Below are 27353 nucleotides of genomic sequence, written 5' to 3'. Positions count from 1 at the left end.
GGATTCAGTGATGAACTAGGCGCAGTGTCATTTTGACCATTCCAAGGGCGGAATAAGGTACTATTACAGGATACGAGGCAAGAACCTAATGGGAAGGCTTGGTTTATTGGGCGGCGGCCAGCAAACCAAAAGGTCACAGGTTGATTCCCTGTCAGGGTAGGTGCCTGGGGCTTCCGACTGGGGAACTTGCAGAAGGCAGAAGGCAGAAGGCAACCAATCAGTGTTTCTCTCCCTCTCTTTCTCCCTCCCTTCCCCCTCTCTAAAACAAAATAAAAATTTAAGAACATAAGTGGGTAATATTTCTCTGAATAACTTTATAAAAGCCCAAGTTACCCCAATTTTCAATACAATAACTATTAAAATTACAGTCTTTGAGTGTCTTTTTTCCTTATCCACTCAATCTTTATTCACTATTAAATATCAGAAAAACACTCATTTTATTGATATCCCATCCCAAACTCAGTTTTATCTTCTATTTTAGTCTTTGTTCATATGTCTACAGTTATGTAAACATTGTAGGTGATGTACAGTTTTTCTTTTTCATGCGTTATATATTCACCATGTATTTATATAGTTTTTATTATAAGCTTTAATAGTTGTTTACTGTATTTATTTTTTAGTACTTAAGTGTTTCCATCTCTTTGGTAATTTAAATGTGAAATGTAAATATCTTTTCTTTCTTTATATTATTTCCTAAAACTCAATCCTTAGATTTAAGAGTATAGTTTCCTGGCTGTTGGTACACATTCCAATTTGCTTTCCAAAAGGATTTTTGCTAGTTTTTGCTGAGAGCAGCAATGTGTGTCTCTTTTACAACAACTTTGCCAGACTTGAATATTGCTAATTATTTTTTGGTGCTAATTTATCTATGTATAAAATAATGTTTTATAACTTTGTACTACTTGAATTGCCAGTGATGAAGAATATTTTCTTTACATTTGTTTAATACTCACATCTGCTTTGTATGAATTGTCAAATTTATCCTTTGTCCATTTATCTAGTAGGGTCTTGTAGTTCTCACAAATCTGAAGGAGTTTCCTTTATATTTGAAAATATGAAGAGAATTTATGTTTTACAAAAGACTCTTTCTTTTAATTTTATTATTTTTTGGAAAAAAATTTTTGTGGTTGCCTAAAATTTCCTTTGTAATTTCCTCTACTGGCTACTCTATCTTCTAAGAGTTGATCGATAGTTGATTTTTTAAAATGTTTAACCTTTACATCCATCTTGAGTTTATTTTCGTGTAGAATGTGAGGACTGATTTAAATGAATTTTTTCATGATGTTATTTAGTGATTCCAAAACAATTTGTTAAATAACTCTTTCTTTCATATCATTTTATAATGCTTACATTGTAATTTACTATATTTTAAATAAACAATGTCATTTATTATTTTTATAAAATGAGAAATAAATGAATTATTAAAATACAAATTTGCACTTGAACACAAAAGGTTAAGGATATTATAATAAGGAATATAATAGCCTTCTATCAACAGTAGGTCAAGCCTGTGTTATTCAGCCAAGTCTTAACTACCCATGGAAAAGCAAAGGGGATAGCATTGGTAATGCAAGAATACAGAGTGGAAAATAAAGTAATGCTTCAACCACCTTTGAATCAACCTTATTACTAGAACTGATTACCTGAAGTAAAACTGATGGATGTGATTTAGTTTCCTTGTCCTGTCCCAATGTCCCTGTCAATATCTAGTAAGGAGGCAAGCATCAGAAAAATGGCAGAGGAAAAAAACAGCAATAAGAATTATGAGAAATTGGGGGCCTAGATCATTGAAGAATGAGATCATTAACCTCTTAACAGTGAAAACTGGCTGTGCTCCCCACAGCGTTCGTCCCAGACTTTCTGCTGCTTTTACCTGTGTCCCATTGGTGCTCTTCCCCGGCTTTTACCTTCTCTCTGATTCATCACTATGACTACTATCTTACATCCAATATCCACCATGATTTTTAAGACTGAGAAAAAGCCACAAGCCCACCCACGTTTAATGCATAAATTCTCCTTTGTTTATTCAGACATGTCTCTGACAATGCTTGCTTTGAGACTGGGAACTATCTGGAGATAAAAGATTTCAATTACACATAGTACTACCTTACTTGGACTTTACTACCAACAAACTAAATGGGAGAAAATTTTTTAAAATCTAGTGAAATTTCCCCATAAGTACCAAATGCAGGGACACATCTGTTCCATGCGCTATCCTTTGGTGGACTATAATCCGGGATTAACGATTATCTCTCTGATCCCAGAACTGCTAAGGAAAAAACTACACTTAGTTTCTGGCTAGCAAATCTCCTTTACAGCCCACAGCAACACCAGCCCACAATAGGCTATCTTGTCATCTGCTGAAGAATTAGGCAGCTGCTAGGTCCTTGCAAGGTTACCCTGACCAGGCCTGTTTCTTATTTATTCTTGCACTAAGCCTTTCTGCAAGTCATTATCAATGGAAGACAAATTAAATACAAGTCAATAGAAAGATAAAAAAAAATTTTAAGACTCCTTTTCACAAACACAGAATGTGTCTTTTATACCTTTTATGTGTCTGAACCTCAACATTGCATTTGGATCCTGAGAACTTCAAATTACCACAAAAATAATTAAGAGACTGGACAAGTTAAGATCCTAAAAACCAAATGTAGTTTATCACATAAGCAGACCTTTGTAGGTTTTGTGTCTAAGCAAAGAAGAGGGAGCTTTTAAAAAATAATTATTTAAGGGTGGTTATCTCTGATTATGGGATGACAAGTCATTTTTATTTTCCTTTTTATGCTTATCTTTATTCCAAAGTTAAAAAATAATGAGAGAGCTTAACATAGGAGTCCCCGACCTTTCAGTGATAAGGAGTAATTTTTTAATTTTCTTGAAAGCTTAGGATCATGGAAGGGGGAAAACGTGGGATGTGCAGAGTATGGGGGTATGTATGAAAAAGAGAGACACGCAGACAAACAGGCAGGCAGGCAGGCAAAATCCAGGTACTGACAAAGAATTTCTGCGTGTAGCTGGAATAGAGACTGTGGTTGACAAATCCTGAAAAGTACACCTGGAATCAACAGATACACCAGTAAATTCCAATATACCTTTGGATAAGGGGTACAGAGGGAGAGGTTGGCATTGGTTTAAGATAAGTATTTCACAAATAGGAAAAACAGAATGTATGAGAAAGTGGTTAGTGGTAACTAATGTTGACTGGCTATTGTGCAAAAGCCGTGAACAGTCCTGATTAAAAGAGATGTATATATTTTTAAGGGAGGGTCATAGAGTCCAACATTCAGTTATAAAGTAAACACAACAGAATCTTACTTCTGGCCCATATTTTTCTTTTCCAAAATTTTAAAATGAGAGATCTCATAACAACTGAATCATTTAGACAAGGCTACAAAGGTATGTATCAAAGGCCTTACTGGCAACAAACCATTTGAACCCAACTATTCTTCTTCTAGGAATTTATCCCAAAGAATAAGCAAAGATATGTGGGAATATTAAGTAATAGACAGATATTCACTGAAGTGTGGCTTATAATCACTAAAAACAGTCGATGAATTGTTAAGCAATAGAGGATTTCTTAAATAAATACTGGCATATTCACACAATTTAATATCATGCAGCCATTAAAAATGATGCTGATGAAGTATATTTGATAATATAGGAAATAGTCACATTATGAAGTGAAAAATGGTATGACATTTTTTAATGGCACACAAACACACAAAGAGACCAATATAATAGATACCAAAAACATTAATGGTGTTATTCTCAGGATACTGGGGATCATAGATTATTTTAACTTTTTTGGAGGAACTTATCTGTATGACCCAAATTTTCTACATATATTACTTTTGTTATCAGGAATAAAAGTTCTTTTAAAGAATATAAATGAAGTTATAAAGAACGCTAGGGCTATGTGTTCTCTTCACTTCAAAATCATAATGCTTGAATGGGAATATATAATCATACATGCTACACAATGGTGGGAGTTAAAAATTTACTTTTTAAAAAGCAGTGGGACCTAAAAATAATAGTGCTTCTCAAGAATGGTTAGATATTTTGTCTTTCCTCAAAATGTGAGCTTTCTGTGCTTTGACTGGAGGAAAAAAATGCCTTTTCCTACAACCTCAGGCAGGCCTGAAATCGTCAGGCAGTGCCATGTGGGTTCTGCCTGGTTTTGAATCAGTCTGGTGGCCATCAGACTTCCTGATTATATAAACTTTCAATTAAAAAATTTTGAATTTGCAAATATTATGTGATTTATTTATAAATTAGATATCTACACAACTTTATTAAAATACAAAATATATATAAAAACGTGCATGAAAATAGAAATTTTAAATGACAATATAAGAAACAGAATCTCTAACATTTTCTTCTTCCTTATGACACCACGGATTGTCTTATCTGTATTCTACTTTGGACACCACTGGACAGGACAACGATAGAAGATGGGCTTCAGCCAAACACAAACAAACAAAATAAATAAATAAATAACGACCCAACCCAATGTGCATCTGTTCCATTCAGAAGGTCTATGGGAAATTGATACAGGTATTCATTTGGCACTAGTTAATGACGATGGTGTGTTTACACAAGAAATATCTTCCAGGTTCATGTTATAGCTTACCTTGCTGTTGTAATTTATAATCAGTGGAATATGCCTTCCCGATGATATTCCACACAGGCTTTAAGCATCCAAATAGTCCTTCAAGAAACCCACCGCTGCCGCTGCCCGACCTGCTGAACTGGATCTTGACGTCATCAGTCCCACTCCCGCTCTCTCCATCTGCAGTGTTGCTGTTCCCCTGAGACACGGCCATGTCCGATTCGTCTTGTTCCCTTAGTTGAAGAACGCTGTTCTCAAACTGGTCCCTGGAGTCCTCGCTTACACTTGTCAACGCTGTTGTGGCGACGGGGCTGTGCATGCCCTCGGTCAGCTCTGTTTGCACCACCCCCTTTTCGTGCTGGTCCTTAAGGAGCGTGGGTGAGGGGTGGCTCCCCCCTGGGGCGAGTTCATCCTGTAGTCCACTGCAGGTTTTGTTTTCATTCAAGGGTACGTGTGGGGAGGAGGAGCAGCTCAGGTGCTCCTGAGGGCCGGCCATCGTGCCATGAGTGTGCCCACGGTCCTGAGATGACACTCAGAGGACTATTCCAATAGAGCTTTGATGTAAGAGAGGGCTCCAAAACCTGGGGAAACAGGAGGAGGACATGAGGTCATCCTTTCCTTAGTCATTGTACTACTACATTTCTGTCTATAATAACAAAGACATTGAAACAATGGGATTAAAAAGCAGTGTATATCCACATGGTGTAATATTGTGCAGTAATTAAAAATCATGCTGTAGAAGAATATTTGCTTCACATGAGAAAATATCCATGACATATTAATATAAAAACAGGTTAGAATAACATATACAATAAAAACTGTTTTTAAAAAGGATACATAAACACAATATACAAGTAAAAAGACTGGAAGGATCTATCTCAAAAATTAACAATAGTTAATTCTAGGCAGTTAGATTGAGCAGGGCAGGGGGCAGGGCATTATATTGTCATGTTTTTCAACATATTCCAAGCATTTTGCATTAATACATTGCTTTAAACTGAATGTTTGTGTCTTCTCCAAAATCATATGTTGAAACCAAGTCCTCATTGTGTTGCTATTTGGTGGTAGGGTCTTTGGAAAGTGATTAGGTTGTGAGGGTGAAGTCCTCATGAATGGGATTAGTGCCCTTATTAGAAGAGACCCTGGAGAGCTCCTTTGCCTTTTTGCCATGTGAGGACACAGTGAGAAGACAGCTGTCTGTGAGCCAGGAAGCAGGCTACGAGATGAGGGGAGAGAGGTGAGAGGTAGAATTGGTAAGATCTAGTGACCAATCAGACATAGAAGTGGGTAAGGGAAAGGGAGAGGGGAGGAATAACATTCAGATAACTCCCCTGGGATAATGGGTAGAGGGGCAATGTCATTAACTGAGACATGAAATATCAGAAGAAAAGCATGTTTAGAAAGAAGGTAACGAGTTCAGTTATAGACAGAGAGGTTTTAAGGCCTACTGTCATGCAGTGAACCAGGCTTTTATTTTTGTTAACTGATTAAAAAAAAAGACACTTTGTAGAAAGGAGTTTGAAGAGAGGTAAAGATGGGTGTTCCTTTAGCTCTGAGGAAGATGTATCAAAATCATACAAAGGTGAACACAAGTTAAATTAAAGATGTATTTATTAAACATGTGCTAAGAGCTGTGCCATACGATAGGCTAGGTTCTGTGGATACAGAACATTACTTGTTGCCATTACTACTTTTAATGATGATCAAGACAAAGCTTTACAGTTTACAGAGCCCTGTTTACATAATTCAGTGACATGCTGGTAAACCAGCTCTCCAGAAAAAAAATCCCAACAATCCAATATATAGTGTTCGTGATTTCCCTGGGATAAATATTCCCACCATGGCAGATTTCAAGCTAATAACTGTTTAACAACCTCTCGCTTGCTTGCAAAGTTACTAAATATTTGACAACTTGCTCTTACAAATTAGTGTATAAACCAGCTCTAACACTAATAATCCTTGTAAGAGGGTCTTGTCATTTTACAGAGAAGCAGAAAACTTTTCTAAGATTATATATGGAGCAAGTGGTAGAGCATGAATTAAAATCTAACTCAAAATTCAGATTCCGAAAGTCCCTTGCCTTCCTTATAACACAATGGCACCTCTTACGATAACCCTTACTTTCTTAAAGTGCTTCCCTGGTTAAAAAATACTGTTGTTTCTGATCTTGATCTAACATTTGATCCCCTGTATATGGAAGACAGAGCCTGGAATCACTACCCCTGTTTTTCAGAGAAGGACACTAAAGCCTACAGACAAATACATGCTAAAGGTCACGGTGCCAGGGTTGATGACCAGGCTATTTTTCCTTATCCCCAAACTCTCTCCTGTGCCATGCAGACTCTGAAAGACACAGTTCCTTCCTTTCAAAGCTTACAAACTAGTTAAGGAGTTAATAATTACATCAAGGAAATCACCTCTTGACTGTCCCCGCTGCCTCCCCACCATGACAAATGTGCCATATTCTGTTACATAGAGCCATGAGAAGCAAAACAATAATTAAGGTAGGAGTAGTTAACTTGGGCTGAAGGAAAGAGACAGGACTTGAGATGAACTTTTGAAAGAGAGATATGTTTCAGGACAGAAGAAAGGAAGTCAGGGAGGAATAAGAATATTCAGTAGCAGAGGCAGAAACAACCAGGGCATGTAAGGGGTGGTAACTGAAATTCTGCAGCATGGAGACATTTAGGGGCTGGGCAGCTGCCTGGGAATACAAGGTTGGGGTAAAAAGGGAAAGAAAAAGAAAGGAAAGAAAGGAAGAAAGGAAGAAAGGAGGGAGGAAGGGAGGGAGAGAGGGAGGGAGGGAGGGAAGGAGAAAAAAGATGAATTCATCTGTTACAGTAACACCTGTTTGCTGAATGGACCCCCATCCCCTGGGCTCCAATCTCCCCACCTCGTTCCTTTGTGTTCATCTGTAAGCTTTGACGTTACTGATTCCCTCATTTTGCTTTCTTGCTGACTTCCTGCCACAACCTTGAGCTGTGTCTTGCCTTTGGCCTCTCCAACCTTGCTCTGCCTTTGATCTCTTTGAAGACTGCTGACTTCAGACTGTCTGACCTGGCCACTGCCTCAGCAGTTCCTTCCAGTCTGCCTTTGCCGTGGGGACTCGTGGTTATCCTATACAGCACAGGGCATCCATTATGCTCTTGGCTCACATTAGACTTGAGGATAATGCTAATACCCAAATGTATATGTGAATTTCAGCCAAACACCTACTTGTGCAATTTGTTCTTTGAACCAAACTACAGGACTTTATATTAATTCTTGGTAAATTTCCGTTCTGTCCATTTTTATCCTGAGTTTCTCCCTGATGACATCATATTGGAATGAGCTCATACCCCAAAAGTTAGAAAAACACATGTTTGTTTTGTAATCTCTTCCCATTTCTAAGAGGTTAAGGGTGCGCATGAGGTGGACCTGTTCCCACTGGACCTGGGAATGAGTCTAAAGAAGAGGACTTCAGCCTGGTCATCACATTCAGTTTGATATTTATGAGATCAAGGAATAACAGGACCTTCAAGGAATACAATCCAACCTACTTGTTTTATATATAAGAAGCAATTCTCAGAGAGATTACTGACTTGCTCAATACAGCAACTAATTAGTGGCAGAGCTGGGATAAGTTTTCTTCTTCATCCTCTGCTCTGCCCCTAGTCTGATCATTTATTCAGATAAGAGAACAAATAGCCATGATATTGACCGCTGGTGACAAAAACAATAGTAATTCACAGTGTTATTCCAGAACTAAAGCTTTCAGAACTAAAGCTCTAGGGGAGCACAAGCATTCACCTAGAGGGGTGACCATGCACCCGCCAACAGAGCAGTGCAAGGCCACACAGCCATTGGGGACTGGGCGCACCTCCGGAAGCGGGCAGAGGCGAGGGGCACCTCACGCGCGGGTAAAGATGTGCGGTGAAAGGCTCGCCTCTGCTCACCAAGAGTACCAACTCCACTCTCAGCCAACAGAGGCAGGGAAATGGAGAAACATAAGAACAAAATGAAAGAAATCATTGCCATGACTATATTCAAATATGATCGGAGCCAAACGCCACATTTAAGAAGAGTGTATGAGGATAAAAATATCTCGATTTTACCTGCGTTGGTGCGCACACCCACACTGCCGCCGCACAGGGAAGGAGCTGGTAGGTGGAAAGTGAGGGAAGGCGAGCAGCCCCACCATCTCTGCCTCCGTCTCTGCCCTCTCAGGCCCTCGCTCCCTGGCCACATTTGGCTCAGGCACCCTCAGGGGAGCTGACTAGGTCTTTTAATTCATGAGGAGTCAAAGCTATTTATTTATTAGAAGAAGACACAAAGGAGGCAAGATTTTTAAACACTGAGAGTCAAATGGAGAAAGATGAGGAGGAGCAGAGGGGTAAAAGGGCAAGGCAGGCAGGGTTGCAGGTGAGGTGGTGCCGCTCCCACCCTCGCAGGGCCTCCGGGACCTGTCCACAGGACAGCCCTCTAGGCACACTCCCCTTGGCCTGTGACTTTCTCAGCACCAGAAGGAGGAAGTGGTTTGTGCAAAATTAGTAGGCAAGAGTTGGAGACAGCAGCAGCTGTGCACTTGCCAGAGCACTGCCAAATTCTGGAAATTACCTTGGCTTTGTGCCAAGATGGATCGACACAGAGAAAAAGAGGAATGGAAGAGGCAATGTGGCATATGGCCTTCAAATTCTTATATTTAGCATATAACACAAATTTCCCATGTTGCTAATAAAGAATAATTTTATAATAGGTTATATTATGAGCATGAGTAAATCAAAGATTTTGGAAAATTTTGCTCCATAGATAAAGTTTTCAGTATGACTAAAATTGAATAAAATTTTAACTTAAGCATTATTGCTGGGATTTCTTGATTGATGGTGAGTGCTTCCCAAGCTGTCTTCTTCCTTTTTTTAATCTTCACCCGAGAACACTGTTTTATTGCTTTTTTTAGAAAGCGGGGGGAGGGAAAGAGGGGGAGAGAGAGAGAGAGATGGATTAGTTGCCATCTCATACATATCCCAGCGGAGGATCAAACCCTCAACCTGAGTATGTGCCCTGACCCAGAATCGAACATGCGAACTTTAGGTCTACAGGATGATCCACACCAGCCAGGACCAAGCTGTCTTCTCTTTATTTGGGATACTCTTGCCTTAAAATAAACACAGCCCTGCCACACTGGCCTTTTGGTCATTTCTCTAAAATTCTTATAGTAGTATTTAGAGCACAGGAAAGATTTCTGCCATTAGGGCATCATTCCCATTTTAAAACTGGGATTAAGTTACTCATTCATTGTAATAATATAAAATGATGTTTCCAGGATCTAGTCCATCATGAGATCTTGATTTGAATTTTGAAAAAATTAGATAGCTTTTTAATGAAATTAAAATTTTAAGTACTGTATACGATTTAAAATCAGATCAAGAGAATGGGCTACAGTCATGCTTTTACCCCCAACCTGCTCTCATAGCTGTGAACCGTCTACTAAAACTTCTTTTTGAAAGGATAATGCCCTGGCTGGTGTGGCTCAGTGGGTTGAGCACCAGCCTGCAAACCAAGAGGTCATTGGTCAGCTCCCCAGTGAGGGCACATGCCTGGGTTGTAGGCCAAGTCCCCAGGTTGGGGTGTGTGAGAGGCACATACATGTTTCTTTCCCTCGCTTTTTCCCTTCTCTTCTCTCAAAAAATATATAAATAAAATCTTTTTAAAAGAAAGGATAATCATAATCTCACATCAACCAAATTCACTTACCTACCTGATCACATATTCTTTATCACTCAACAATCATTTCACTCAACAATCATATATTCAAAAATGTTGATTCAGTGCTTACCATATACCTATATATTTTGTTAAGATTATGAATGTTTAATAATACTGCAGTAAGCTGGAGTCAGCAAAAAATAAAAATTAAATAAAAAATAAAAATAAAAATAGACAAAAAAGCAAATTCTCCTTCTGAATACTCATACTTATCATGATTAATACAACCATGATTAAAGTTAAAATAAGTTTAAAATGTAGGTTTTAAAATGCGTAAATATGCTTCATTTTAAGAGTTGTAACTATACGCTTATCAAGAAATAGAAACTTGTGAGGTTCCAAATATAACCTAAGTCAAAGGCTAAACATATTTATTGACCAAGGAAATGATTTTTCTATAACCTCTATAAATCTACAATAAATAATATAAAGGGTGGGATAAAAGGAGTTTTACAGTTGTAAGTATGTAAAACAGTTTATTCTTGTATTATTATTTATTAATTATTGTATTATTTTCTATAGGAACAACTGTAAACTTACTTCTGCCCCACCTTGTATACTATTTTTTGTTAATATTTAGAACACAATCAACATTTCCTGACCAATCTCTGACTTGCCATATGAAAAAGGTTGTTAACTAAATAAATTCACTTAAAATGTCTTAGAAAATAAAATATAGACATATTGCCTTTAAATATACTAATATTAATAAGTATAAAAATAATTACATAAGCATTAAAAGAAAACAGAAAAACTGGTTTAAATGGTCAACAATGGTTATTACTGTTGTTCTTTTAAATCTTCTCTATTTTCATAAATTTCTATTATTAGCATGCATTATTTATTTAATCAGAAGTTTTTGATCCAGATCTTTGTTGCTTTAAACACATAGACTAATGAGCCAATTTGCCTGAATTTGCATATGTGACAAATTATATGAGATGTTAAGGACATTGTCAGAAAACCTAACTGTCAATGTGTGCTGAGGTTTGCAAACATGTTTAAGAATAATTATAAATCAAAATGAAAAGAAAAATGAATAAAAAACAGATGATACTGAGGAAACAAGAGTTGCCTACTCCTGTTTTTATCTTTTCTACTAGTAAGAATCATATTCAAGCAGGAAGAGTATAACAGTCATAACTAAGAGAACTGAAACTCCAGACAGATGAAGAGATGAGGGTGTATCTAAGTGTTTTGATTATTTCCAAGTTCTAAGGTCCAGGTGTGTTACATGCTAAGGCATTAAAACGCCTGCATTTAGGATCACAAAAAACAGCCTTTGGTAGAGAATCACCTTTAGGAACTGTGAGCAAGATATTTATTCATGGAAAAAGAAAAGACAGACATATCCTAATCTAAAAAAAAGGGGGTGGGGTAGGAGAAGAAGGATTATAGATTATACACAGCTATGAACTTGAGGTGGTCCCTGACAAATTGTTAACCACCAGAGGCACGTGACAGGGTGCCTTGAGAAGAACAAAGTCCACCTGATCCCAAGCACTGTATCAGTGGAGATCCTGCTGCTAAAGGCGGAGACATAGTGGCTAAACCTGGAAATGCAACCATAGAGCTGGGTCCTAGCTACTAAGTTCTACTTCTGGCCTCTGGATCTTCGGGTTTGGTGAGGAAACTTGAAGTCCGGTGTCAGCCATAGGCTCTCTAGCAGTCTGGTATCTATTGGACAATCTGTTCTTTTTGCTTATCTTGAAATTTGGGGAAAATTTTCCCCTCTGAATATTTAAAATACTGTTTATTACATTTAGGTCATCCATGAGTCTCAATACCATGTAAATATGTTGAAAAAGGCAGTTCAGCAATGAAAAGTAAATGCTATCCCTATTATGATTACATATTTGTAGCGGAGGCAGCTTGCCACACATGAGTTCTGAAAAATGGGCTTCCGCATGAGATTTATGTGAGTATTCAATGAGTTAATGGCCACAAAAGTGCTTTTCAAGCTACGATGTAGTATTGTGATGCTTACCATTACTATTACAATGTATGCCTGACATGGGGTGATTGTGTAAGCGTGCTTCTTAAGCGTACTGCTTAACAAGAATTGGGTGGCTCTGTACTGTTCATGACTCTAAGTAAATAAGAAAGCAGTGGAAATACTTTTGAATGAAATTATATTATGAAACTTCTCTTTTCCCATTAAGTTAATTGTCAGTATTTGGACTGTATAGTTGGACAGTAAAATATAACTGAAGTAGAGATATGAATATAATCTATTCTGCGCTTGTGTTATACTACATACATTAAAATCAAATAATTCACTGCCAGCTCAGTATAATAGAGCTATTGAAGAGCATCAGTAACAGACTTCCAGTGATATATCTGGAATTTCCCACGAAGCTGCATATCCTACAGACTGTTCCTGGGCAAGTCCTACGTGTACTTAGCAAGCAAGCAGGTATCAAGGGTCCTTCGGCCACCTTGCATTGTTTTTTTCAGGTGTTGCTTAAGAATGATAGAGTCATAGATTATTAGAATTGCAGGGAGCAACAAGTGGGTCATGACTTCTATTTTTCAAGAGAAATAACTCATTCTCATTAATTTATAAATTTACTTAGAGTAGAATCCAAGCATTATTTATCTCTGAATCTTGTCCCTCTTCCTTTCCTTCCTAACTGGCCTCAGCACCTAGTATAGGACCTGATATAATATGAAGCAATCTACTTTTTGGATGGGAGAATTTTACACGTGTGTGCACACGCACGCAGGAATATGATAAATAACATACAAGTAACAATTGCTAACACTTACTGAGATTATTGTCACTCACTGCTCTAAATACTTTTCTTATATTAACTTCTCTGATCCTCATATCAATCTTTTGAGAAAGGCACTGTTATTACCCCTGAAAACTGATAAAGAAACTGGGGCACAGAGTTGAAATAACTGACAACTCCTCAGTGGTAAAGAGAGGAGTTGAACCCAGTCTCACTTCAGTTCCAGAGCCCGAGCCTAAGAGCAAGTCCAAGACAGTGTCCTTAGTCACACACTCTACTGTCAGTGTTATAATGGGCTTCCACTTCATAAAGAAAGGTCTAAGAAAAATATGGGCTAGATTCACTTCTTACCTTCAACTTCAGTTCTGTGCTTATGGTGAAAGGTAAAAATTCCCAGCAACAAATAAAAATAGAGAAATCTAAAATATGCCCACTTTCTGTAGCTTTTACTTCATTCTGTTTTAACATTAAACCCTATACCTGCACTGTCAAAAATGGTAACTTCTAGTCATATGTGACTATGTAGCTTAAAATTAATTAACACTAAATAAAATAAAAAATTCAGTTTCTCAGTTGCACTAGTGTGCTTCAAGTGCTCAGTAGTCATGCATGGCTAGTGGCAAGCATGTTGGACAGTGTAAAGTACAACCTTTCCATCATTAGAGAAAGTTCTATTGGACAGTTCTACCTGCTTTATTCATATTAAGAGATTTTTTTTATTGTGAGGATTAATAAAAACTGTGACTTCCCTTTGTACATGGGAACATGCTAAATCCATAGAGCTCCATTACTCCTTTAAAATAACAATTTTGCTACCAAATTTTAGTAATGCCTGAAGATTAAATGATTGAAGCACAGCTCATTCTAATGATGGTCTGTCAGGACCAAACTAAAGCAGAGACTTTTAAAAAAGGATTTTCCAAGGGGCCATACCGGTTAGTAAATCAGAAAGAGCCAAAGGAATTATTTTCAAATACCTAAGTAGTTTCAACAGTCATTTATGGAGAATTTTTAAATTGCAATTGGATTATTGCTATTCTCATAATTACGCTTCCTTGAAGCTCCTAATCACAGAACTAGTGTAGGTGGAAGGTAAAAAACTAGGGGAAGACTAATGGAGGGAAGAAGAAACAGAACCAGAAGTTTCTGCCAAATCCCCAGTTGTTCTTGTTACTTTCCAGAGAAGACTGTATTACAGATGACTGGGATAAAAACTCCAGGAGGAACAAGGAACTCTAGATTCTGGATCCAATCCCCAGTTTTTATAGTGAAGTAATTAAAACCATATTGGGGAAAACCCCTATTGCTTTAGACATTTACATTTCTTAACATTGTTTTTGCTCACCGAAGCAGTCCTAAGTTTTTTTTAAATAATTTTTTAATTGATTTGAGAAAGACAGACATTGATTTGTTGTTCCACTGATTCATGCATTCACTGGTTGCTTCTTGCATGTGCCCTGACTGGAGCTCAGACCTACAACCTTGGCATATCAGGACAGCACTCTAACCAACAAAGTTACCTGACCAGGGCCCTAAGTTTTAATCTTTTAAGATAATGATGCAATCAAGATGACACTCTAGAAAATGAATGATGAACATTTTGAGTTGTACCAAGAATAGACATTTGAAATTGGCAAATATCAATAATTTTTTCACCTGCCTCTTGTCACTGTTTTGGAATGTGAGTTTGACTTTGTGCTAGAGAGTAATCCAAACCCATTATTTAATTATTCATTGGTATAGTTTCCATTTCTACTCCCAATATATAGCTGAAATTTGCAGACTACTAAAGGATCCTTGATAAGTCCTATCTGTCCAAGATGAGGATGACAAGAACATCAATTAATATTAAATATTTATTCTAAGTGTTAAAAGTTATAAATGTACAAGGCAGTTCTAATAAAAAGAAAAATAAATGCAGAATAATAAAATATTTGTGATAGAAAACAATATGTAATGCCTCAATACAAAAAGATTAATATTAGAGGATAAAATTTAAAGATATATTTTGCTGCTTCCCTTCAGAAACTATAATTTTAACTCATTGCAAGCACACATTTTCAATACACGTGTTCCTAAAAAGCTGCATGTAAATCATATTTTTTTAAAAAAGCTAACATTTAAAAATTCCCAGTAAAAGTGACTACTTGGAGTAATACAGATAAATCTGTTTGCAAAATCCTTTTGAAATGCTAATGATTTCCTATTATTGTACTTGCTTAGTTAATTTGAATTTTCTTGTCTCAACGTCTGGTATAAAGCCACTAGTCAACTCATTAGCTATCACTTCTCATACCTGCTAGTAAATCGACTTGAGTAGTGAATATGTCCTTATAATTTGTCCTGGACTCAGAAACCAGACAACCACACTTGTTCAGGGGTCTTGTATAAAGGCCTGAAGAATCTTCCGATGAGTGAACTATGAGGGTCAGTACGTGGACTTTATGACGTCTATTCTGGCAGTGTGAGGATGTTCCTTTCCCCTAATTTCCTGGTTCTAAATAACTGTTTGCAAGTTTATGTATATTATGGCTAGCTGTTTTTAAAAGCATAGCACGAATTACAGTCACAATACCTTGAAAGTGAGGACAAGAAGAGACGACTCTACCTGAAGAACCTATGAAATGACAGTGGCCCTTTTAGCGTACACCGCTGCTGACAGTAGCTTTGGAGGGGGTGTAAGTATGTTTTTTGTAACTTCTACTTCCAAAAGGAATGGATATAACATAAATATCACTTGCTTGTCTTCACAATCCATTAAAGAATCTTATTCCTGTGTTGAACTTATTTTTATATTAAACCTTAATGCCTTTATTTTATCACTAACACTTAATGATCTCTACAACACACACGTTTCACTAGAAGGGAAGTTTCCTGAAGGTAGAAATTATCTTAGTACTGTTTTTTCTCAACATCTAGCATGGAACCTGACATTAATAGAGGTCCTATCAATTAATGAACCGAGGTAAAAAAATGCTTTTTCAAAATTTAGAAGTAACATTTAAAAAAGTTTATTCCAGAACACTTTCAAGTTTCATCTGATGTACTTAAAGTCAAGAACTCCAGAGTTTGTACACAATGATTTTATACATATCAACTTTTCCCCTTAACATTAATGGGTCTTAAAAGTTCCTGGCTGCATTCCTAAGGCGGGACACACATCCCTTGAATCATTTCAGTTGTTCTTGCTGACCCATCTCCAACTTCACCTCATCTTTCCCAGAATTTTCCTTTGTCACTGCTCTCTGGTTGTGGATTAAAGAGAGGAAGCCCCTTCTGATGATGCTCAACACATTAGTGAGTTGGCCATACACAGTACACTGAGCAAATTTCATCAGTGAATAACCAACCATTCTGTCAAATTTCCTAACAGAATTGTAATGAACCAGACCGTAATGAAGCTCAGTATAGTATAAACAGTTGTTTCCTCACGTTGATTACATTATGCTTATGACGTGTTGTTACAGGAAAGAATCTGAGATGTCAAGTCAGAAAGACCTCTTTGATTTGAATCTTAACTCTGCCACTTCCCAGCTGTGAAGTCTTCATCAAGTTATATAAATACCTCATTTGTACACTGGAGATAGTATAACACTCGCTTTTGGGGTTGTTGTAGATTCAAATCAAACTACCAGACATTTTATTGAGTGTTTACTATAAACAAGACCCTGGAATCTTCTAATGGTTTCTCTTAGTCTTCTTGGCACCTCAAATCAGTTTCATTTCAACTGCAAAATTGGAAGATTTCACTCTATACTCACATTTTCTGATTTATTTTCTAAAATTGTTAAATAAGATTTCTAGTTAAATATGGTAGATGGAACATAAACATTTTTCTCTCAGGTTCACCTCTTCCCCCATGAAATCCCACTAAGATGAAAGCAAGACAAATGAGAGTAAAAGGTTATATAGCATTCAACAATATGAATGGCTCTCGAAAGTGCAATGCTGAGAGAAAAAAGCCAAACACAAAAAGCTACCTACTGTATGATTCCATTGATATGAAATCCATTTATAGAAAAGACAAAAGCACAAGGACAGAAAATAGTACAATAGTTAACAGTGGCAGGGTGGGCCGGGGAGGGGACAGGGGACTGAATTGGGCTTTTCTTCCACCATCTCCAATACTGAGATCTGCAAATGACATTCTGCAGGCAAAGTCCCCAAGCTGTCCTGAGCAATGGTAGAATGGCCAGGACAGGCTCTTTCAATACTGTCAGGGCTCCAAGGACACGGATACTTTTCCTGACACTTTTACTAGGATGCCCTTGATAAAGACGAAGCCCACTTAGTTGTATAAGCTGTGGTAAGCTTTGTCAAAATGTAGTCATATTGCTTTACAGCTGAAAATTTTCATTTATGTAAACATTGAAATTAACTTTGTATTTAGAACCTTAACACCTTTAGAGTCAGAGGTGCCTCTGGGTATGTCTACATGAGAGTCAATAAATGTGAATCTAGAGAAGAGTGGGTTGGCCAAAAAGCCTGTTTAGTTTTTTTTCCATAAAATAAAAGACACATTCTCCATTTTCACCAATAACTTTATTGATTTGGATATTTTGAGTATGCCAGCTATCTCTGGCTTCTAGTGGGTAGAGGCCAGGGATGCTACTAAACAGTGCATAAGACAGCCCCAAAGTAAAGAATTATTTAGCCAAAATGTCTACAGTACTAAGAAACTTCGCAAACCACTTTTGACACATTCAATCAATCTCAGCACCTTCTCCATATACTGCACATATCTTTTTTGTGTATTTCAGTTGTTCTTACCTTTCTTGAAATAATAAAGCATAATATGCCAAAAATACTGTTTATTTTCTTCCATCTTCAATATTAAAATGGCTATACAAAAATTCACCAATTTTGATATTTAATTTTTTTAATTTTTATTTATTTTTTATTGTTCAGTTACAGTTGTCCCACCTTGTCCCTATGTTCTCCCCTGCTCTGTCCCCCCGGCTCCCACAGTTTTTTTTTTCAAATGCACCCTGATATGACAGCTGTCACAATACAGTCTAACAAAATTGTTTCAAATGAAGTTAAAGACAGCTAAGCACTACCAGAACCATTGTATGGAAAAAAACTAAACGAACTTTTTGGCCAACCCATATAATGAGGTAAAAATTTAGCACAGTCAAGGTTACATGTCCTTAGAATCTAAAAGCATATCTCTAGAGTTTCCCACCCCAGAACCAGTGTTGAGTTAAAGGCTGAGGTAAAGGTCCAGGGCCTGGGGGCAGGAAATGGCTAAGGAAAGAGACATTACTTACATCCTGAGGGTTCACAAACACATGAATTACAAACAGCTCATGAATCCTTTCCCTCACTTACTGAGGGAAATCAAAGCATCCCTCTCATAAAATCTCTAGTGTTTCCATTATCTTTTAAAATTTCCTTTCCTTTCCAAGTATGCTTTCGGTATTAATTTTTACCCTTTATTTTACTGGATACAAATTTGTGCGAACATTACCCACCTCTTTTCTGGGATGATCCCACCCTGCTCTATAATTTCCAACTTTGACAGATTTTTCCACAGAGCTCTTTTTCACTTGCCCACCATAAAAACAAGTGGATTCATTAGGGAGAATGGGTTTTGAAATGGGGCAGCCATTCAACCTCACTAGACTGACATGAACTGAGCAACAAAATTTAAAATATGAAAGTAAATCATTAAATACCTATAAGGAATCACAGAGTCCTTATGCATGATCTACTAAATGGTCTTCTTATACTCACTGAAATGGCAATAGGACTACAATGGTCCGCCAATTGTACCAGTGACTTGGAAATTAATCTTGGACAATCCACGTTTTGGAATGAGTGACTTTTTCCTTTAGCTTACATACACTAATCCCATGGGACAAAATTAAAGGCATGATTGGTTGTTGTCACAGAGAAGCTCAAAGAAAAATCTATTTCTTAACCCCAGTAGATTCAGATTCAGATTCTGGTTTATTCTGTTTTGCTCTCTCCTTACTCACACAGTCTAGGCAGAACCAAAAGAAAAGACTAAAATTCCTCAATAGTAGTTACTTTCAGGATAAAAGTGGAAGAATAAAAAATGTATTCAGCATATTCCTAAATGGGCTTACCGCGTTGCTGGCTTTATTTGAAACCTTTTCTTGACATAACATTATAATTTAATTAAGGGAAGGTGCTACAATAACAAAAGTGGAGCACTAAACTGCTGGCTAGGGACGGCTAAATTGGGAGTCAAATGGTACCCTAGGCTTCCTGTTTTTCTGACTTCAAACTGTTTTAGGTAATTTTCCCAACTAAACTGGGGCCCTCCAGTCTTTTTTAACTTTTCCACTACTGGACTCGCACTGCTCTTTCACCCAGGATTACAACGTTATATGGCTCTAGGGGGCCTCATTCTCAGGAACAGCTTTGCTTTTATTATTTCTCCCTTCCACATACAATTTTCAAAGTCAAAACTATTTCCAAGATCAACTGATGTTAACTGGTTGTTTCATTTTAGGGAATTACAACCAAGTTTTTTAAACATACAAGATAACTAGAGTAGTCCTTCCAATTCACTCACTGTTATGGTCTAAATGTTTGTGTCTCCCCCAAATTCCTATGTTGAAATCCTAAACCCCATAGGTGATGGTATTAGTAGGCAGGGCCTTTGAGAGGTACTTAAGTCATGAGAATGGAGCCCCATAAATGGAACTAGTGCTCTTATAAAAACAAGCTCCGGAGATATCCCTTGCCCTTCCACTATGTGCGAATACAATGAGAAGCCTATGACCCAGAAGAGGGTCTCATCCAACCATAGTGGCACCCTGAACTCAGACTTCCAGCTTCCACAACTGTGAGCAATAAATTTCTATTGTTTATGAGCTACCCTGTCTGCAGTATTTGGTTACAGCAGCTGGAATGGACAAAGATACTCTAAACATGCAGTGAGCATGTGCCAGATATTGTGTAACAATGCTGTGGATGACAGTCTTATGCTTAAGGAGTACACAACAGACAGTCAAGTAAACAGCTACTACAGTGCAAAGCAGAATTAAGTAAGCCTTTAAGAGCTGCATGAGCCCATGGCAGAGCAGAAAGGGCAGTAACTACCGTATTTTGCCATGCATAATGTGCACCGTTTTTGTGTGCATTAAACACAGGATTATTATGCCCATGGTATGTAATCATTATACCCATGTATAATGGGCATCCTTATCTTTCCCTCAAAAATTTGGGCAAAAAGTGCTCATTATACACGGCAAAATACGGTAACTGTAATTGAGAATATCAGGGGAAAACTTCATAGAGGGAGAGACATTCGAGCAACAAAGTGGGACCCTGAAGGATGAATAAGTCACACCAGTGGAGAAAGAGTGGAGGACAGTGGAGGCAAGAGCGGTATTTGAAGTAAGTCATCCATATTTATAAAAAATAATTTCAAAAGAAAAGAATGGAGGGTAAGAAAAAGTGGCATTTTCCAGAAATAGCAAGCAGTCTGGACTAGTTGGAACTTAAGGTGAGTGGAGGACAGTGATAAGGACAGCTATAACTATAGGGTGGTGTCACATCATGAAAAATTTTGAATACTGGGCACACAAGTCTCTTTTTTCCTCTGATCAAAAGAATCTGGCTTCATAAAAACTATTACTCACTACTTATGCAATGATCAGAAAACTTTTGTTCAAGTCCACAGTAATTGGAATGAGCAGAATATGTAGTTTCTGAAATCATGGCATTACATTAAATAATGCATATACATCTCATTAACAAAACAGGAATGTTTGGGGACATAAAATTAAGGCAGAGTTTCCCTTAAGTTACTGACTGGCACAAACACAGTCTTCAGAGTCAACTCTAGAAATCAAACAGTATTCAGGATGGAATAAACATTCTGGCCTTTGAGCACAAAGAGGGGCATGCACCCTGGCTGGGTGGCTCAGTTAGCTGGAGCATTGTCCCATACACCAAAGGGCTGGGGGTTCAGTTCCTGTCCGGGCACATAGCTAGGTTGTGGGTTTGATCCCTGGTTGGGGTGCTATGGGAGGCAACCAATTGATGTTTCTCTCTTTCTCCCTGCCTCCCTCTTCCTTCCTCTCTCTCCAAAATCAATAAACATATAAAAATATTTTTTTAAAAAGCCAAGAGAAGTAATCTGCAGAAATCTTTAAAAAAAAATCAAATCAGTAAACATATCCTCGGGTGAGAAGTAAAAAGGAGGGGGCATGTCACAGGAGACATTCAACGTGCTAAGGTGCCTTGCCAGTGAGAACACCATCTAAGGGCTTATGACAATTTTATATATTCCCAATAGGACTGGCTACAAAATTTGCAAGTCTAGTACAGAATAAAAATACAAGACCCCTTGTTCAAGAACTGTTAAGAATTCTAAGATAGAGACAGCAGAGCATTAAACCAAGCACAGGATCATATGCAGCAGCACAGGTTACACCCCCTCTAAGCTGGTTTTGTTGTCAGCTCTTTTTTTTTTTAACCCTCATCTGAGGACATTTTTTAATTTTCATTGCTTTTTAGAGAGAGAGGAAGGGAGAGGAAGGAAGAGAGAGAGAAATCAACACGGATGAGAGAAAAGCATTGGGTGGTTGCCTCCCATACCACCCGGACTGGCGATCGGTGCCCGGATGGGGGTTTGTGGGCATCCAGACCGGGGTTGTAGGCACCCACACCTGGACTGGGATCAACTAGCAACTTAGGCATGTGCCCCGACTGGGAAGCAAACCTGCAACCTATTGGTTACCGGGTGACGCTTCAACCAATCAAACCATGCGGTTAGGGCGCCAACTGTAAGTTTTAATGACAATACACCTAGTTTCTACAGCCTGGTCGGTGTAAAGCAGATCTCACATTCAAGTGTGGATTTTTGCTACCAATTTACCGCTACAATTTATCCCATCCTCACCAGTGTATCTCCTCCCTGCCTTTGCTCACAAGGTAAGTAGAAGAGAGCCTTTTTTAGAGAAGTGTTACATCTTTTCACCAGTTCTTACAATGCCATTCCTCTGCTCAGTGAAAATTCAAGCTCTCTCCTTAATCTTTTAAAAAAAATATATTTTATTGATTATGCTGTTACAGTTGTCCCAATTTTCTCCCCTTTACCCCTCCTCCTGGTGTCCCCCTTCCTTCCAGCATTTCCCTCCCCTTAGTTCATGTCCCTGGGACGTGCCTTAAAGTTCTTTGGCTTCTCCATTTCCTATACTATCCTTAACCTCCCCCTGTCTATTTTGTTCCTACCAACTATGCTTCTTACTCCCTGCACTTTTCCCCCATTCTCCCCTTTCCCCCTCCCCCCTCCCAGCTGATAACCCTCCAAATGATTGCCATATCTATGCTTCTGTTCTTGTCCTGGTTGTTGGCTTAGTTTCTTTTTTTTGATTCAGTTGATAGTTTGAATTTGTTGCCATTTTAATGTTCATAGTTTTCATCTTTTTTTCATAAATAAGTCCCTTTAACATTTCATGTAATAATGGCTTGGCGATGATGAACTCCTTTAGCTTTACCATGTCTGGGAAGCACCTTATCTGCCCTTCCATTCTAAATGAGAGCTTTGCCCAACAGAGTAATCTAGGTTGCAGGTCCTTGCTTTTCATGACTTTGAATACTTCTTGCCAGCCCCTTCTTGCTTGTAAAGTCTCTTTTGAGAAAACAGCTGATAGTCTTATGGGAACTCCCTTTTAGGTAACTCTCTGCTTTTCTCTTGCTGCTTTTAAGATTCTCTCTTTATTTTTAACCTTTGGCGTTTTAATTATGATGTGTCTTGGTGTGGTCCTTTTTGAGTCCAACTTGTTTGGGACTCTCTATGCTTCTAGATTTGTATGTCTATTTCCTTCGCCAAATTAGGGAAGTTTTCTTTCGTTATTTTTTCAAATAAGTTTTGGACTTCTTGCTTTTCCTCTTCTGCTTCTGGCATCCCTGTGATTCAGATGTTGGTACATTTGGAGATTTCTCAGAGGGTCCTTATACTATTCTCATTTTCTTGAATTCTTTTTTCTTCTTGTTCTGGTTGAATGCTTATCTCTTCCTTACGTTCCAAATTGTTGATTTGAATCCTGGCTTCTTGCCCTCCACTGATGGTTCCCTGTAGATTTTTCTTCATTTCACTTAGTGTAACCTTCATTTCTTCCTTTATGTTGTTGCCATACTCAATGTGTTCTTTGAACATCCTGATCACCAGTGTTTTGAACTCTGCATCTGATAGATTGGTTATCTTTCATTTAGCTCTTTTTCTTGGGTTTTATCTTGTTCTTTCATTTGAGCCATATTTCTTTGTCTCCTTGATTTGGCAGCCTCCCTGTATTTGTTTCCGTGTATTGAGTACAGCCGCTTTGACTCCCTGTCTTAGTATCATGGTCTATTGTAGAAAAGGCACCTGTAAATTGTGTGGGGCGGAGCCTTAGGTGATCACCATGGCAGGGTGACCCACTTCACTGCGTTGTGGCTCTGTGTGGGGGGAGGGCTCGGAGGGGGGCAGGACAGCTGCCTGGCTTCTGGAGGTCTGCGCCCCACTCACGCTGTTTTCAGTCACTTTACCCGCTTCCTGTAGGAGACTGTCTCCCTTCCAGCTGTTGCCCTGATGGTAAATCCCAGAGTGGGTGAGTTTGCATACATTCTAAATCCCTGCAGGCCTTTTCAACAGAGTCTCCTGAAATTCCGGCAGTTTCCTCTGCCACCCCAACCCCCACTGTTTTTTAGAGCCAGAAGTTATGGGGATTTATCTTCCCAGCACTGGAACCCTGGGCAGTACAGTGTGGACGGGGGCTGGGATTGCTCGCTCCCAAGGTATCCCCCCTGATTTTTATCCACCACGTGTGAACACGGGACCTTCCGTTCAGCTGCAGCTGCAAGCTCTCCGCGCCACACCGTGACCTCTCCACCTGTCTCTGTTACTCCGCCCCTCCTGCCCCTCTTGATGAATGTGGCTTCTTTAAATCCTTGGTTATCAGACTTCCATACAGCTCGCTTTTCTGATGGTTCTAGGTGTTCTTTGTTTTGAGATCTAGGTGTAATTCTATGGTTGCACGAGGAGACAGAGTGTATCTATCTACACCTCCATCTTGATTGCAAGTGCCTCTCATTAATATTTTGTATTTAAAATCTCCCCTCTTCCTAAAGTCTTCATGAATAGGAGATAAGTAATAAATTCTCAACCACATCCATTATTTAATCTTAAATTGATGCATTTTGGGCTGCTATTTATGCAGAGTGTAAGTATAGCTGTTATGGCTGGTGCTAGTATTGATGGTGACTGAGTGACTAGGTACTGTGCTGGTTTGCAGTCCGGGAGATTGATCGGGGATGACCCCATTGCTATCTGGTTTCCTGTTCTACATATTTTAGCCCTATTTCTCAGCCTATTAACATTTCCCCCAAGGTAAAAGGCAAGGAAAAAGAGGGGAAAAGCCCACTTGGGTCACACTATTTTGTTACTTGTAAATAGGCCTGGTAAGAAAAAACTCAATGACTTTGAAAAACATTTAAAACAATCACTTAATTATAGTTTCTATATTACCTGTGCATTTATTTTCCCTGACTTTCAATGAATAAATTGACCATTTGGCTTATGTAAGTCAATAAGCTGGCTATCTTAGGCAATAAAATCATAGAAGAAAGACACCACACCTTTTTGAATTGGATTTTAGTACAATACACACACATAGCCTTAATTGTCAACAGAAAAAACTGAAAGAGATCATTTGCTGTAGCTGTGAATTCTATTCAACCAATTGATATGTATAGTATGCTAAGCCTTGTGTTTCATGCAATATTAAAAAGGGGCATGTTTTCCTATTAGTGTACTGTTGTTACTGAAGAACTTCAGACAAGACCCCCTCATGGCCCTGAACCTGTATTTGGTTCCGAGTACTAAGTGGGGTTAATTTGCTTAGACTTCACCAATTTCAGGACAGCAGCAGACCTAAGTTCAGATACTCTCAACTGATCAGAATTAAACACTTAGATTAGATTACTCCTATTTGCCTTAGCTGAACAGAAATTAATTTAGTCTACTAACAGTTTTCGAAGTACTGTATGTGCGGCTAAAGTTTGGCACACAGTTTGTGGTTTTTTTTTCCATTTTGCTTTTTTTATTTTTGATTTGAGAAGGCTATGTACCACTATCCTGTGAATATGAGAAGGAGGTTTTTCTTTTTACATGAATAAGATATATCTATAAGATATATCAGGACATTTTGCCTCTTGAGCCACAGCTTAACAGCATTAGCACAAGCAGTTCAGCCAGAGGGGAATTGAACAGCAGCTGAGTCAGTCTCATAATTTACACTGGGGATGCCCTTGGAATTCAGAGGCACATTGCCCAGCTGGAGAAGCAAATCTAATCTCTGCTAATGATGTGCCTCCCTCTCTTTCCTATCAGGGCTGGGCTTTTTACACATGCGCACGTAATTACATATGCACACTCGGTGTCCAGCAGAGCCAAACTACACAGCACCCAGGATTAAATTACACAGTAAGACTTCTAGGCGTCATCTGGCCTCTACATCCTGTCTAATCAATGCTGTCCAGGGTTCATGTTGTGGAGCTGTTAAAGATCTTAAGGGTTCAAAAACACAGCCACATACTAATTCAAAAGTCATAGTATAATCATTTTATTTGAGACTGACGAAAATAAGCTCAATTTCTTAAATTGATTTCATTAAACAAATACATATTAGGAGACAGACACATGGACTTTGTCCTAAAAAGCACTTAAGGCTTTTGACAAAAATGCACACAGTACAATAGGTAAATAGGTAAACGGGAAATAGGAATAAAATGCCAAAAACAAAACAAAACAAAATAAAACAGAAAAACCCAAGGTAAAAACCAGTGGACAAAAATAATTTGCATGCTAACAACGGTTAAAGACGGTCTACAGATTTTGACCAGAATCTATATACACAATCAAAAAACACAATTAATTATTCAAGTAAGATAAAAACATACCATTTGTCTAGGAGAAGCAGTTTTTACTCATACTAAAGCCTGAGATGCCTAAGTCTTCCACTGAACCACACAAAATGGTAAAGTAGCCTCAGTAATACCCACCAAGCAAATACAGTAGCATCTTTCCTAGGAGAGTGTTTAGAATACCTCTCCCTACATGGTAAGATCCCCAAATATTCCAGAAAAGAAATACTTACAGTAAGAGATTCTAAGTAAAATAATAGTTCTTTGAAAGTTTGATTTAATCCAGAAAGGCATGGACTACATTTCTTTCAGGAAATCTTCCTTGATCATTAAAAATCACATTGAAGCTTTAAAAAAAAAAGCAAAACTGAGTAGCTAAGAATTATAAGTTCTATTGGCAGGAGTCTGGCATGCATGTAAGACACACATCTATAAGCTTTAACAATCAGCCAAGAGGAAGAACAAGCTCACACCCTCCTGTGAAGGTTCTCCTAGGAAAATTCAGCAATCTGACCAGAACTTGTGCTTTAAAACCTCATTTCCACACAAAGATAGGCAAAGAAAAATAAGCCTGACCATGTGGTTGGTTTTTTTGTTTTTTTTTTAAAATAACACATAATGTTCTTCACATTCTGATGAACCTTAATTTTTCTCAATGTTTTTATATGTATTTTTATACAGAGCCCTTGGAAAATAGCACCAATTATTTCACAAAGAGAGAAGCAATTTAATAGTTAATACCTCTGGACTTTACTAAAGGAAATAGGGAGTGGTGGGGTAGTCACCATCTGGGCCATAAATTATAATCCTGCTCCCTGGTAATGGATGGAGGGCTGATCCATGAAGCTCCCCGGGGAGAACCCATCTATCAGCGCAGCCGCCCGCAGAAGGGACTGCAGAACAGGGCAGCTCCGAGTCCAGCCGAGGGACTCTGCTGTCAGGTTTTCAGAAGGAACTTTCAGGCACCCTCCCCACCCCCACCCCCGCCCTCATCCCAAGCCCCCTACCAAATTTCTGAATTCAGGAACTTTAGGGGAAAATTCTCACACTTTAAATATTGGCAACTAGAGGACAGGGAAGGTGTGTGCGTTATGATTCGAGAAGCTCTGGGCTAAAAGAAAAAAGAACACACAGTAAGTTTAGAGCTGCTTCATCTATTTTTAATGTCTTGAAAAGTAAAAGGTGACATTATCTACCGTAGAATGAAAGCCAAGACGTTAACCCAGCAGGAAGCTCTGAGATTTGGCACGCATGTGCTTGTATGAAATTGCACAGCCCCAGACACTGCCCTGGCAGCTGCTTACTCTCCTCTGCCTCTTACTGAAAGCTTAGCTGCTTTGGACTACTTCCTCCCAATATGATCACTGCAACGATGGCAT

The 27353-nt window shown here is 38.3% G+C and overlaps 1 protein-coding gene across 3 annotated transcripts in view; it reads right to left on the bottom strand.

The window, feature by feature from the left end:
• Positions 1-27353, bottom strand: part of MAP3K13 (mitogen-activated protein kinase kinase kinase 13) — an 84557-nt gene that overhangs the window by 37400 nt on the left and 19804 nt on the right. For all 3 annotated transcript variants that reach the window (XM_054585069.1, XM_054585068.1, XM_054585070.1), the window contains exon 2: positions 4631-5190. In XM_054585069.1, the coding sequence (XP_054441044.1) occupies positions 4631-5105 (475 nt within the window). In that variant the 5' untranslated portion in view covers positions 5106-5190. The remainder of the gene's footprint in view (positions 1-4630; positions 5191-27353) is intronic.

The sequence above is a fragment of the Pteronotus mesoamericanus genome, unplaced genomic scaffold, assembly GCF_021234165.1.
Source record: "Pteronotus mesoamericanus isolate MK-2021 breed Mesoamerican mustached bat unplaced genomic scaffold, CSHL_Meso_final contig_82, whole genome shotgun sequence".
Classification (NCBI taxonomy): Eukaryota; Metazoa; Chordata; class Mammalia; order Chiroptera; family Mormoopidae; genus Pteronotus; species Pteronotus mesoamericanus.
Note: the sequence above shows the minus strand (reverse complement) of the source record. Positions and strands in the feature narration are given on the sequence as shown.